We start from the raw sequence: 13,808 nt of genomic DNA, 5'->3' as shown, positions 1-13,808 counted from the left end.
CATTCCAGTGCTTAATAACCCTTTCTGTAAAGAAATTTTTCCAACATCCATCCTAAGTCTCCCCTGGCACAACTTGAAGCCATTTCCCCTCATCTTATTGCTAGTTACTAGTGAGAAGGGATCAACTCTCCCCTTGCTTCAACATCCTTTTAGGTAGTTGTAGAAAGTGATGAGGTCTCCCCTTAGCCTTCTCTACTCAGATTAAACAACTCCAGTTCTCTCAGCCGCTCCTCTCGAGGTTTGTTTACCAGGCACTTCACCAGCTTCGTTGCTCTTCTTTGGACATTCAAGCACCTCAATGTCTTTCCTGCATTGAGATGCCCAAAACTGAACACACTATTTGAGGTGTAGCATCAACAGTACAAGGCAACAATCATTTCCCCAGTCCTGCTGGCCACACCATTTCTGACAGAAGCCAGGATGCTGTTGGCCTTGTCAGCCACCTGGGCACACTGCTGGCGCATGTTCAGAAACTGTTGATCAACTCCCTCAGGTTCTTTTCCTCTGGGCAGCTCTCTAGACAGTCTTCTCCAAGCCTGTATCATTACACTGGGTTTTTGAGACCGAGTACTTGCCCTTAACGAAGCTCATACAATTGACCTTAGTCCATCAATCCATGGTTACAGTGGTGGCATTTCCTCTGACACTGTGCTGAAGTATGTAGAGGCAAAGGCAAATATAATGGTATCCAGCAGTGCTATGAGAGAGCATGTTTAAGCTTTATCATGTACTACGAATTTAACAAGGATCTATCCCATAATATGTATTCTGTGGCTACTAAAAAACAGTTCATGGATCAAAGAGAAAACTCAAGCAGTTTCAAGAGGGAACACTATAGATAGGAGAACCCTTATTTCTCAGAAGCGTAAGAGCACCAAACGTTATCTGCAGAAGCTTGTTGCTGAACTAAGGAATTGCTTCTTGCAATGCAGCAAGCAATAGCTTTCTGGCTGTTTTCTTTGATTAGAAATACAAGGCTTGAAACACTTGAATGTGAAGACACTGATTTTTTTACCATATGCTACAATACTAACTTGAAGGAACTAAAAATTAACTCTCTTCTTCCCAGAAGAGAGTGAGCCTGTCACATATAACCTATTGAGGAAGGATGACAAAACAGATTCTTTCTCTCCTATACTTCACAATTTGGCTTCTGCATTCATACCATATTTTTCAAACATTTGAATTTTCTTTGGATGATAAGTCTCCTCTAAAAATGCTGATTTTTATATTGCAATTAGCTGCAGTAAAAACTTGTTCAAACTGGTGTTATTCAAATATTCTTATGAAACAGCATACAAAAGATTAGCTCTACTGTGAGAAAAATGCATTTTTTTTCAAAGTATATATTAATCGTGTACCTGTGCTTTTTTTTGCAGTAGACCAAAAGGTTATCAAAAAGAAAAAATATCCTCTCTTGGATATTTCCTGCAGAAATTTTCAGTAGTAGTCCACTTCGCAGCATTTCTGTGCACGTGTCTGTGATGTTGGATCCCTAAAATTGATTGGAGATAAATTATTTTTTGATCTGTAAAAACTGAAGGATTCTACACCAATTAAGGAAAAGTTTCTTATACAAAATCCAATCATAATGATTTTCTGGAAACAGCAAGAATAAAACTCATGGACATTCATTACACTGTAATTAAATAATACTGTCTAGTGTTTACTTAATGACTCTTAACACTTGCTTGTATTCATTTAGCATTTTTATTAACTCAGGGAAGGAAAGTTTATTTACTAAAGTTTCCAAATTATACAACATCTGTGCTTCATATATCTCCTGAAAAATCAAGCCAACTTTATACAATAATTTTTCTCCTCAGCAACTTTACTATTAGTCAGAAATGTCTGGAAATAGGACTTTACGAGACATAATCTATGCCAAGGTGAACTTGGAAGCTGAAGCAACCTGGAACCTGAACATCATTAAGTTTATATACTTCTACACTAAATAAAGCTAAACACAAAATCAAAAAATAGCAAGATTTAAAATACAGGCAAAGCTAATACTGGCACATGCAACTAAGACTGTCTAGTGTGCTTCCTCTTAACTGATTCCGAAAACATCAGAATTTTGCTGAGCTTTAAATGTTTGGGATGAAACTTCTCATGCCTCATTTTTGCTTCAGGCAGATCATTCCTTTATGTGAAAAGAAGCCAATGCAACAAAGAAGGCCATTTTACCAAGAATATTGCATTTTTAATGTGAAAAAGTCCTGACATTTCTATGCCTTATGCAGAGAAATTTACCACTGAAGGAAGCTTGCCTTGAATTCCCAGGAGTATTTTGCTATATTGAACACCCATACTCCTGTCCAAGTGCACATCCAGCCATGTGGTCCTACTCATTATCACCACTTTCCTAGCTTGAGGCAGACAACAGTCAGCTTGGAAAACCTGTAAAAGCCAGAACTTTCTCATCATCTACACATGTTCTTAATGACTTATGCCTGTGATACCACTATTTACTTCCTCCTCTTGATCTAACCACAGTAGTGCAAAGAAAAATGCATTTAATAAGAGCCAAGAAGCAATATAATGGATTCTGCTCTGAGCTCTTCATCTGTCCGTTCATCCTTTGTACGTCATCACCCTGAATATTGAGCAATACCTCAGACTGTTCTAAGGAGAATGCAGTCTGTTTACTGAGATGATAAGAAAATTGCACAACCATCACACTGAAACACAACTCAGATCTCTAAAAAAAGCAGCTTCAGTATTAACTACCCACTCTTGTTTCCATTTAGGATCAACTGAGCCAAAAATTTGTCATCTATAGTCACTACACCATTTAAGACAGCATCAGCACCTGAAGCTGGCATTCTAATATTACAATTTTATTCTAGAGCAAACACTAACAAATCCTAAAAAGTACAATCAGTAATACAAATTAAGCATAAATTAGGGCTACACTCACTGCTTGCTGAACACAACTGCAGAAAAGCAGGTGTTTTCTTCCATTTTATGTCATTGCTTTGTATATTAATGAGTAAACAATAAATATGCTACTTTTAATATTTGATCAAATATTACCAATTATTTTCATTTTAACAAGCTCAATTTTAAAAAATTATTTGGGTTTGTTTTTTTTTTTACAGAAAACTTAAGCTTTGATGGAAAATAGCATTTTTAATGGGCAGCCAAAAGTTTCAGCTCAAAGCTTCAAAATCATTTCAAGATTTGCAGCTTTCTACAAAGGGTGTATTTTTGACACCAACTGTTTTATGAAAACATTTTGGTTTTTTCTGTTGAAAAATTTCATTTTCACTGTAGAAAAACATAACGTTTTCCCAAAAGCCCTAGCAAGATCTCTACCATGGCAGCACCAAGTTATATATAAAAATACAGTATTTCATATTTTAAATTTATATAATGCAGGCTACCTCAGTTATCAAGGTTTGACTCATTCAGTATTCAAGTTCAACATCACAATAGAGCAGAGATTATTATTTGTATGACATAACCACTCTGCTATTGTTTTCCTCTTCATTTTCCTCCTTTTCTACTATAAATTGCTAGGTGAAAAAAACATTACAGAGATAGGTTTTTTTCCCTTGGAGACCTCCTGTCCAGATACTGAACAGTGTTAACTTCACTTATTGAATACCTTTTGACAAGATCACAACCCATGCTGGTGTGGCTGCAAGTCAGAGAATTTTATTATTGCTGTTTTATTTGCTGAAGTCCATGGGAATAAGATAACAGGATCAGAAGTCACATCTGGCTGTCCTATGTAACACTGCTAGTGCAGAAAAATCCCCTGCCCCTGCCTGCCTGGGTAAAACTGTTAATGTCAGCCTGTTCCTGGACTTTCAGTGGGAATGGAGCTGAAAGGGGCAAAAGAGAAAGAGAGGATGTTTCATGTGTAAGCACTGCTGTCTCTACATCTGGGCTGAACAACCATCTCCATGGCATCCCTTAATGGGTCAAAAACATTCCTGAAGAAGGATAAAGCAGAGAGCACACAAGTACTGCCATATCCACCATGCAATTCAGCAGAGAACTGTCAACTTGAACATTGTTGTGAAGGATGCAGCTACACCTTGAACCTCCAACACAGATCTCCAGCAGGAGCACCAAGCTACACTGGATATCCATCCCAGGCAGGTAATTCATTTATCCAACTCCAAGCTGTCCCTCTCATGGAGGAAGGTTCAAGAGTGCAGTAACAGATGAGAGGTCAGCCTTGTTCCAGAACAAGGTGAGGCTATCTACTGCAGACAGTACTTTTGGAACAAATATTACCAAAACTTTCTGATATAAACATATTTTCATTAATGTTTTACCAGGGAAATCTCAAATATGACAAATCTGAACCTGGAAAGCAATTTGCTACCTCATAGCTTTCATTTATGCTCGGTGTTTGCAAGGACAGATTATATAGTTGCTCAACCTAAATGTTAAATCACTGGCACTTTGCTGCAATTCATAGTTCTATACATTAAAAGTACCTGGTGGGCTGTTCTCAGTGAAACCAACATCTTTGTAATATGTCCATTACAAAATGCCCTCCGTTGTAGAAACCAACCTGCTTCAATAATCTTCCAACAAAACATAAAAAGGATTCAGGTTAGAAAAAAACTGACCTGTAAAGCAGGCTTACACTATGAATCTAGACTAGTTTTTCCTCCATCTATCCTACTGAGTTATTGAAGACTCCAAACATCTAAGTGGAATCAAGTCCTCTCCAGTCAGTAGCACTGGGGCCAAGGCCTCTGTGGTTTTTCATGACAGCTGGTGTGGAAATTAAAAGCCTGTAAGATCTGAGCCCACAGGCTATTTAGGTAAAACTGACTTCTAACAATCTTTGGCTGACAAACCAGTCACCTACCATTCTACTAAGGCAATAGCTCAGGCAAGAGGTCTGAAATGTGGGCTACCATGACCGTATCACAAAACAAATGCATTTAAAATCCACTGGAAGTAGATGCAAGAAATTTAAAACAATATCCCTCGCATCTTTAAGTCATTAAAGACCCACGTGGGACACTGAAAAATTACCTTTATTGCCTTGAGATGAAAACCAGCCTTTGTTTAACTTGTTAAAAAAACTACATTTCTACAGACTACTTATCTACATCTTCTGTGCAAATTTCCGTCAAACACAGAGGCACAACCATACTGATTTAGTTACCAGCACATTAACACAGTGACAAAGGTCAGAAATTACCAATCTTACTCTTACAGATCTCACTTACTCTTCAATACTTTCACATGACCATAGGAAAGAGAAATAAAATAGGAAAAGGGATTAGAAATTCTGGACTTTAAAATATAAACCACTACTAACATACTACTTGATGGTATGGTGGAATGGAATCAAACAGAACACCCCATGCTACTGCCACTGTGTAGGGCTGTGACTCAGACTGGGTTGTTAGGTTTCCAGCTAACAAATACAACAAATTTATTTTTTCTTCTCTCACCAAAACATCCACACAAATAATTCTGACAGACTCCTTCAGCTGCTGAGCCATTCTCCAGCTGAGACAGCCACCTACACAAGTTCTGAATTCAGGCCAATACACTTAACCACTTAGGAAATAGAGTGAGAAAGTCATTAAACTCAAAATTTTCTTTCTTGAAACAGATGTTCCATTTTTCCATGAATCTGTATTTTTACCATAACTGTCACAAAATGAAGCTTGTGTTTATTATGTATAAGAATTCAAGTCATGCTTTGATCAGATTCTAAAAATAGTCTTTTTTTTTTTTTTCTTCCTTCTAGCTGGGGCCAAGCAATGTGCTAAGCATTTCCTTCTGGAAGGAAATCTCCAACAAGTTTGCTTCTTTATTTTTAGGCAATGCAGAAAACCAGATGTTTATTTAATTAAATCCACTCTCATACATTGCATTCAGAGATTTTTTTTTTTCTTTTTTTGGTCATTGTTGTTGTAAATTATTCAAAATACTGTTAGGTCAGTATTTCAGAATACATGTTCTGGAATTCTTAATATGTCAAGGACTAACTGTGCATTATGTTTGAAAAGGATGAGCATATTAAAATCACAGCAATTTTGCTAGGTTGCCATATAACATCAAACACGATCACAGAAACTGCAATAAACAACACATTACTGTACTGAAAAGAAACTATTTTAATAAAACATCACTATTTCAGAGTTCAAGCACAAGTGAAATCCTAAAAATTAAATCTAGGAGGAGGGGGAAATAACAAAAATCAGAACAAAAAACAAAAAACCAAAAACAACAAAAAACAAACAAAAAACCCCCATCAAAACAAAACAAGAAAAACCAAACCAAACCAAACCAAAAAAAATCCACAGCAACAACAAAAAACCACGAAACCCAAGTTTGGAAGGAAATTATTGTGTCACGATTCACAAAATACATTCTGAGCACAGAGGGATTATGTCCATGCATTGCATGCTTCTGTCTGCATAGTTACCCTTCCATACTGTTACCTTTGCTATTCCCAACAACAAACAAATCTACTGCTGAACTTTCTACTAAGTATCCAGAAGAAACTTAATGCTGGAAAGTGGATTCTCTTTTCAGGGCTAGAGGACTGAGAACAGTCAGTTCTTAACAAATTTATCTGACTAATAATGCACTGAGTTAATAATACTCTAACTTTATACTTGAGTGTGTTCATTAAGATGGATTTGACAAACATCTGTAAGACTCAGGCACTGAGAGCAAGTGAAAGAATTTTAATCAGTATAGTTCAGTAAAAAACTTAATTGAAAAGTTGAAAATAATAAAGTAATCAGTGACAGGCAATAAAGATTATCTAATAAATTTTCCTGCCACAAAATATGCAATAATGTAAGCTCTCAGCTTGTTATTGCTTCTATCATCAAGCACAGGCATGTCTAATGAGTTTTTACGTTCACATACACTCATTTTTTCAAGTTATTTTTTATGTCAGCCAGTTCAAGCCAATTACAAAAAGAATCATAGAGTGGTTTGGGTTGGAAGGGGTCTTTAAAGGTCATCTAGTCCACCCCTCTTTGCAGTGGGCAGGGACATCTTCACCTAAATCAAGTTGGCCGGAGCCCCATCTGACCTGACCTTGAATCACAGAATCATAGAATTGGCTGGGTTGGAAGGGACCTCAGAGATCATCAAGTCCAACCCTTGATCCACTACCGCTGCAGTTACCAGACCATGGCACTGAGTGCCACATCCAGTCTCTTTTTAAATATCTCCAGGGATGGAGAATCCACTACTTCCCTGGGCAGCCCATTCCAATGTCTGATCACCCTCTCAGTAAAGAAATTGTTTTTAATATTCAGCCTAAACCTCCCCTGGCACAACTTAAGACCATGCCCTCTTGTCTTGTTGAGAGTTGCCTGGGAAAAGAGACCAACCCCCACCTGGCTACACCCTCCTTTCAGGGAGTTGTAGAGAGTGATGAGGTCTCCCCTGAGCCTCCTCTTCTCCAGGTTGAACACCCCACAATCAAATCAAATCCCACAATGCACTGAAGAAACACAAAGAATTTTCATTAAAGTAAAATTAGGTCCTTAATTCACATTTGGAGTGAATCAAATTTTCCCACACTACTGAATTAACAAATCAAAGGTTTGCGTAAGTCCACGGATCAGGAGATTTCACATGGAGCAGACAGGAAATAATTCTGCAGTGTCACGGGTATTCTTTGTTCACTGTAAATGTTATGCTCCTTTCAGATAGTGGCTTGTTCTGCTGGACCTGGTCTGCTGAAAGGCAGGGAGACACCAAATCCTCTGCTGGATAGTCAGAGGGCATCCTTAGGCACAGCAAGTTCAAGAAAACAGCAGCTGTGGGAAGCAGGAGATTCAAGGGGGGGGGGGGGAACAGAACTGTGCAGGAATTATTTTTTGTTTCTGTTGTTATATTGATTATTATGAATATCTACTTAAAATTGAATCTTCTAGTGAATATTGTAATTTTTAGTTGTCAGACTTCTTGGGGAGTACTGTCAGTTAAAGCTCAGACAGGTCTGTCTCAAGGCTTTTCCTGATTCAGGGTCCCAATGATGTCTCTAACCCTTCCTCTTCTCTGCACCATACAAAGGTAATTTCCTAGGACATAGCTGAAAGATCAAACTAAAATGTAAAAAATACAGTTTTCTTGCTACCTTCTCCAGCCAGTAAGCCTTCCACAAAGCCCCCTCTAGTCTTTAAGCATCTCTCTTAGGAAAAGAAGTAGTATTTTCAAGAAAAGTACTCAAAAATCGAAGAACTACTTCCATGTTGAAATTTCTGTCTGAAAAAAACTGACTTCAAAACAGAATTTTTTAAAAAAATGCTTACCTTGCTTGATTATATTTTTTTAATAAGACTTCACTTGTTTTTCCCTCATACCTCAGTGTGGGCAGCTCAGACATTTCAACACAAAACACCTAAGGCAACTTAAAGATACACTCTATCTACAGCTATTTCTCTGCACAAACTATAGTGCTGAAAATAATAGAAAAGGAAGATTTTGGTGCTGCAACTACTTCATCTTGCTGGTATCTAGGGGAAAGGGTGGCTGTTCTGGTTACTGCTGAAAATAGATCTATGGTTTCTTCTCAAAACCAAAGCATTAAAGCTCTCCCGTTTGCCAACTACAAAAATCCAGCAAATCTTACACATCAAACACATTTATGTTAGTTTAGCTCAGCTGGTAAAGGACTACCTACAAGCTGACAAAAATTAATGGACCCAGTGCTTAATCAATTATAAATAATAATATTTTTTTTCATCGAGACAAAATGCTGTTAGGCAGGCATTGACAGCAGTAAAATTAGACCAGGAGTTAAATTAGAATATATTGATATGTAGGTGTGCACACATACACATTTATATAAATGATCAATACCCTAAAAGTCAAACACTAGATATCTGCCCTCTTCCCTGGAAGCCTATTTCATACAGCAGTGTTAAGTTATGGACAACACAGAGTAGATCCCAAAAAACCAGCTGTGATTTCACAGAACTAGGGACTTGACAGTACTTCAGAAACATAAAAAACAGTGCAATTCATGTTTGTTGAAAACTGTAACGCCCTCCTCAATATACAAAGTGACAAATCCTATGACAGTACCTCCCATCCTTCAACATGAGACTGCCATTCTTCCAGAAACTCTAATTTTTCCATTTGTCTCTTGGCCTCATTTATGTTGGAGCAGACAGCTTTCATGGCCTGGAGGGCTTCCATTAGAGCTGCATAGTCACTGTGCTTCCTTGGAGTCCGCTTCAGTAACTCCTATTCAGATATTTTTTTTTGTAAAAGGAAAAAAAGAAACCCATCTTTGATCTCTCAATGTACATTTTAAGAGGCTTAAATCAAATAGGATACAAAATCAGAAAGTAACCAGACTTCTGGTGAACGTAATAAACCCTCCAGCATTTTGTCCTAGTCAGACACCAAAACTCAGAGAAATAAATTACTAAAAATAAAAATAATAACTACTTAGAAAGAAGTGCATTTCAGCTACTTTTCCCCCCTAGCAATGCTTCTTCATGCTGAGCTTCAGGTTCTGGGTTTTGTGTTTTTCCCAGTTTTTTTTTATATTCCACAGGATGAAATTGTTCAACAGCAAGGATAACAATGCTGCTTAAAAATGTTAGGCTTACTCATGTAAAATGAACACCTGCCCTTCCTGCAACTCAGGGCAAAACCCACTTTCCTTTAGCTCCCTACTATTGTTTAATGCAGTGCCATGCACCAGAGCACTGAACAATAACTTCTGTGACTCACTGGTTTCAGATGGCTGCTGGTAATGGCAGCCATGCTAAACCAAAAAAACCTCCCCATTAACAACCAGACTGACTATGGAGAGTGCATCTCCTGACTGAGGTGTGGGTATGGTCCTCTGGAGTTCTAAGCCTGTGTATTTAAATTCCTGTGTTTAAATTTCTTAAACATATTAATGTAATTGCCCCCTACAGTAATTCATTAGCCCTTTCCCCATGCTTCGTCTGTAGATACTTTGTTCAAAGCAGAATATAAAAATAATACTAAAATAGGCCGGGGAACTGTGAAACCACAGATATACCTAGGATGACTCAAACCTCACTGCAAATACTATATTCTTTACCCTGTTTTCAAAACCTTTATTTTACCATGTTTACTTTTAGGTTTTTATGTCAGTGCAGTGAAACACATACCCCTCATCACTGGCAGTGTTTCAGATAAAAACTCACTCATGCGCTGTGCAAAATACTCTCCAATAATCAAGTTTTAAGTAGCTTCTAGAGGAGAATCTGCTCTGGATTTTCTCTCACAGTTTGAAACAATAAACAATATTGTTAAGGAAAAATTTGTTTTAAATGACTACCTCCCTGATGATTCCATTATTTTATTTCCTAACATGGAAAAATTTCAGTAGATCAGAGGTTTGAATGTCTAATGCTTATCAGCACATTTAACATTTTTTCATTAAGTTTTATATTGTAACAGTAAAATAAGATATAAAACCATATAAAAACACAGCAACCTTCATCATCTTGCTATTACTCTCTAGTTTCTCTTACAAAATATTTTCATCTTCATTTTTCATTTACAGTTTGATGCTGGTATATTAGAATCATCAAAGCATGTCACTAACAAACTCTGCTATCCCAAGCATTTTAAACAAGGGTATGAGATGAAACCCAGCTGAAATCTGACTCATTAAACTCTCTCAGTTCCATTCAACAACGGAGAGACAACCTTACAACTAGATGCAGAAGGGAGCTAATCATCCTGAGCCAGCCAAACCCCTTAGTTCTTTTAATACTGATTTCAGAAGACTTGCCACTAGCTTTAATGAGAGCAAGCCTGGGTCCAATATAATAAGGAGATCATTCACTGTGTAGAGAAATTGTTCCTGCAGTTCGGAAGTATGCTTAGCAACCAGTTTTATATCGAAAGTATAAAGACCTAAATAAAAATATTGTAGGTACCTTCAAAAGAAGGGGATACTTGCATATTCTCTGTATTGGAGTTACGAGATATCCTTCCAGTGGTACGTCTGTGTTCTTGCGTCCTCCAAGGAGCATGCAGTTCTAGAGTGTGAACAGTTTCAGAATTTATTAAAAAATCCTGAGGAAATTATCAGAAGCAAAGGCAAGGACATAAGTACACACCAATACTGGCTAAGCTACGTATAAAGTATAAACATATATTTAAGAATGGAGGTTTGCTAGACCGTCAAAAGACCAGACTTGAATACATTCATGGGTGGATACACTGACTATGGTACATGACAAGGAAGCCATGATAGCATTATGCAGGCATCTCCCTTCCTCCTCCAGTTGGATTGGGAGAGGCCCCTTTTAAAAATTTTTTAAAAATCAATTAAAAAAAAATGCTAGAAACATGCTTCATACTTCAAAAAAACAAAAATAAAAATAATTCAGGCAGACCACTATAGGTTCTGTTCCTTCCAAAAGGTCAGTTCGCAATACTACTGAGCATCAGAGATGATTTGAAAGGTTTGAACATGGCCATCTTAAAAACACACCCTCCTCCCCAAAATAAGTATTCTGTTTATATGTTTCTGTATTTAAACATGATGTGCAATGAATAAAATATCCTTAGTCATGGGATGAAGAATATGTATGTTTTGACAGGACATCCAACTACAGAAGCAGAGAATACATGAAATAGTAGGTAGAAGCATACATGAAAAAGCAACCAAGAGAGAAAAGAATAAGGGCTATTTGGAATAACAAAGTATGCAAGGGACGTCACAGCACATATCTGGAATTTCTGGAATTAAAGTATAAATACATAAGGACCTAAAACAGCAATGAGAATTATTTAATGGAGACATCAGAAGGAACTGTGATGCAATGGTATCAGATAATCTAGAGCTTCAAAGAGCAAGATGTCTCAATGAGAACACTAAACTAAAGTAGTTTAACACAGCCAGATGGTATGTGGACACAGGCCACAGATCTGGATGCAGCCACATCGTTGATGGAGCACAGGCTCCAGCCACACCTGAGTGGCTCCTCCAGTCCACACGTAAATCACAACGCACAGATACAGAACCAGTGCTGCTATGGGGATCTCTACGCCCACTCTTAAAGTCACTGCTTTGTAGTCAGGTTAACCAGCTTCTCTTATCCTAAGGGATCTCACTTTGAAAAAGCTTTTCTGATAAAGGCCAAGAAAGATAATGGCAATGCAGACCATAGGTTTGTATAACAACTGTGTCTGTACTAAAAGACTAAGTGGTCTGGTGTCAGCTGGCAATTATTTATAGATAATCATACCTCTAATGACCTGAACTGTTCTGTCTGGCTAGAAAGTTTCATTTGTACTTTCAAACTGTACTTAGAGAACTCCTATTCTCTAAGTCAGATTTCTGCCACTTGATCTAGGAGGGGCTCAAAGCAAATGTGAAAGCCCTGTGCATGTGCCCAGCAGTAAAAAATGCTGACACATCACAAACTGCCACAACTGCACATTTGGCATCCTTGCTTATTAAAAAAAAAAAAAAAATCTTTGCAATCTTTCTCTCAAGTATTTTGGGGTTTTTGTTTTTGGATTCACCCTTCTGGAGTCTGGTCATGTTGCTCCCAGTACAAGAACCACACATGTGAAGCTGCACAGTCTGGGGCAAGGTGAAGGATACTGTGTCAACAACAAGAAAAAATAGGACAACTTCGAAGCTGTTTTTAAGTATGAATGGAACACTGCTGAATGAGAGACTCTTAGCAAAACAGCAGATGGCTCTTCATGTCATCCAGCACCCCCCTACAATAAAGTAATCCCACACTGCTCATTAACTTGGCTGTTAAGTGGATGCAGCTAGGAAAGGGAGTCAGATCCAGTATCTTTCAAAAAGTTACTGAGCTGCAATAGGACAGCTTCACTAAGAACACTGTCAAGAGCAGTAATGAAAGCATACTGCATGTTAAAAATAGTTAATAAAATTAAATAAAACTTGTGATACTACCAACACTGGAATAATCTTTATTTTAACCACATCTGTGGTGCTTTGCTCCCCAGTCCCAAAACACAATAATCAGATCTGATCACTCTGAAATGTGTTATCCTCCATGGACACCTTCTCAGGTATTTTTAAGTTCCAATATAGTATGCCTCACATTTTATGTCCTTGTTATCACAGACATCATGAAGAAAACAGTAAAAAATCATTCCACACAGAGTCTCTAAACTGGCTTTGCTGTAAGAAAATCATGAGGACTGTCATACTTAAAATTTTAAAATCCCTCATTATTTGTCTTATAAAGGGATTAAGATTAAGTCAGTGTCTAAAATCACGGTGGCTGCTTTATGATCCATAACCAAACATTTTTTCTGTCTGGCATAGCTTGTGGCTACAGTACCAGAGTGTCAATGTTCTCCTTCAGCAGTTCTGATGAGTCCTTCAACTTCCTTTCTACAATTTCTTTTTGTATCTCTACTCGAATCTTATCCTATTCTTTTTTCCTTTCTACAGTTACAGCTGGATTTACACCCTTGTCTCTTGGCAAGCAAGTTCAAGGCACACTGCCTATTACTCTATTATGCACAAATCCAAGTGTAGCAGTGAAAATCTGTTCACAACTCCTTCCACTGGCAACAACACCCCAGCTGAAACTTCCTGTTAACCCCTTGCAGGTGTGCTTGTAGTTGTTACACGGTGAAGATGACACTGCTAGCAATTCACTGTCCAGACAAAAAATACAGAGTTAGAAAACCAGTTTAAATTTTATTTACCAAAAGAAATGCCCGCACTGTTCTTATTTTGTTAAGGTCAAGAAGAACTTTCTGTGCCTTCTCGTGGTTACTGCAGTATTCATCATAGATACGGAATTTCTCCTTCTGCAGAAAGAAAGAAATACATTGATCTCCACTTACCATTTTGATCTTTT

General features: G+C 37.6%; 1 protein-coding gene across 1 annotated transcript in view; it reads right to left on the bottom strand.

Annotated features, from left to right (window-relative positions):
• The window catches only part of PREX2 (phosphatidylinositol-3,4,5-trisphosphate dependent Rac exchange factor 2), a 174,680-nt gene that overhangs the window by 111,491 nt on the left and 49,381 nt on the right, over window positions 1-13,808 (bottom strand). Inside the window, exons 4-7 of the mRNA XM_030445602.1 lie at window positions 13,654-13,758; window positions 10,884-10,985; window positions 9,040-9,201; window positions 1,362-1,495 (exon numbers count right to left, since the gene is read on the bottom strand). Of these exons, the coding sequence (XP_030301462.1) occupies window positions 1,362-1,495; window positions 9,040-9,201; window positions 10,884-10,985; window positions 13,654-13,758 (503 nt within the window). The remainder of the gene's footprint in view (window positions 1-1,361; window positions 1,496-9,039; window positions 9,202-10,883; window positions 10,986-13,653; window positions 13,759-13,808) is intronic.

This window comes from Calypte anna, chromosome 2 (genome assembly GCF_003957555.1).
Source record: "Calypte anna isolate BGI_N300 chromosome 2, bCalAnn1_v1.p, whole genome shotgun sequence".
Classification (NCBI taxonomy): domain Eukaryota; kingdom Metazoa; phylum Chordata; class Aves; order Apodiformes; family Trochilidae; genus Calypte; species Calypte anna.
Note: the sequence above shows the minus strand (reverse complement) of the source record. Positions and strands in the feature narration are given on the sequence as shown.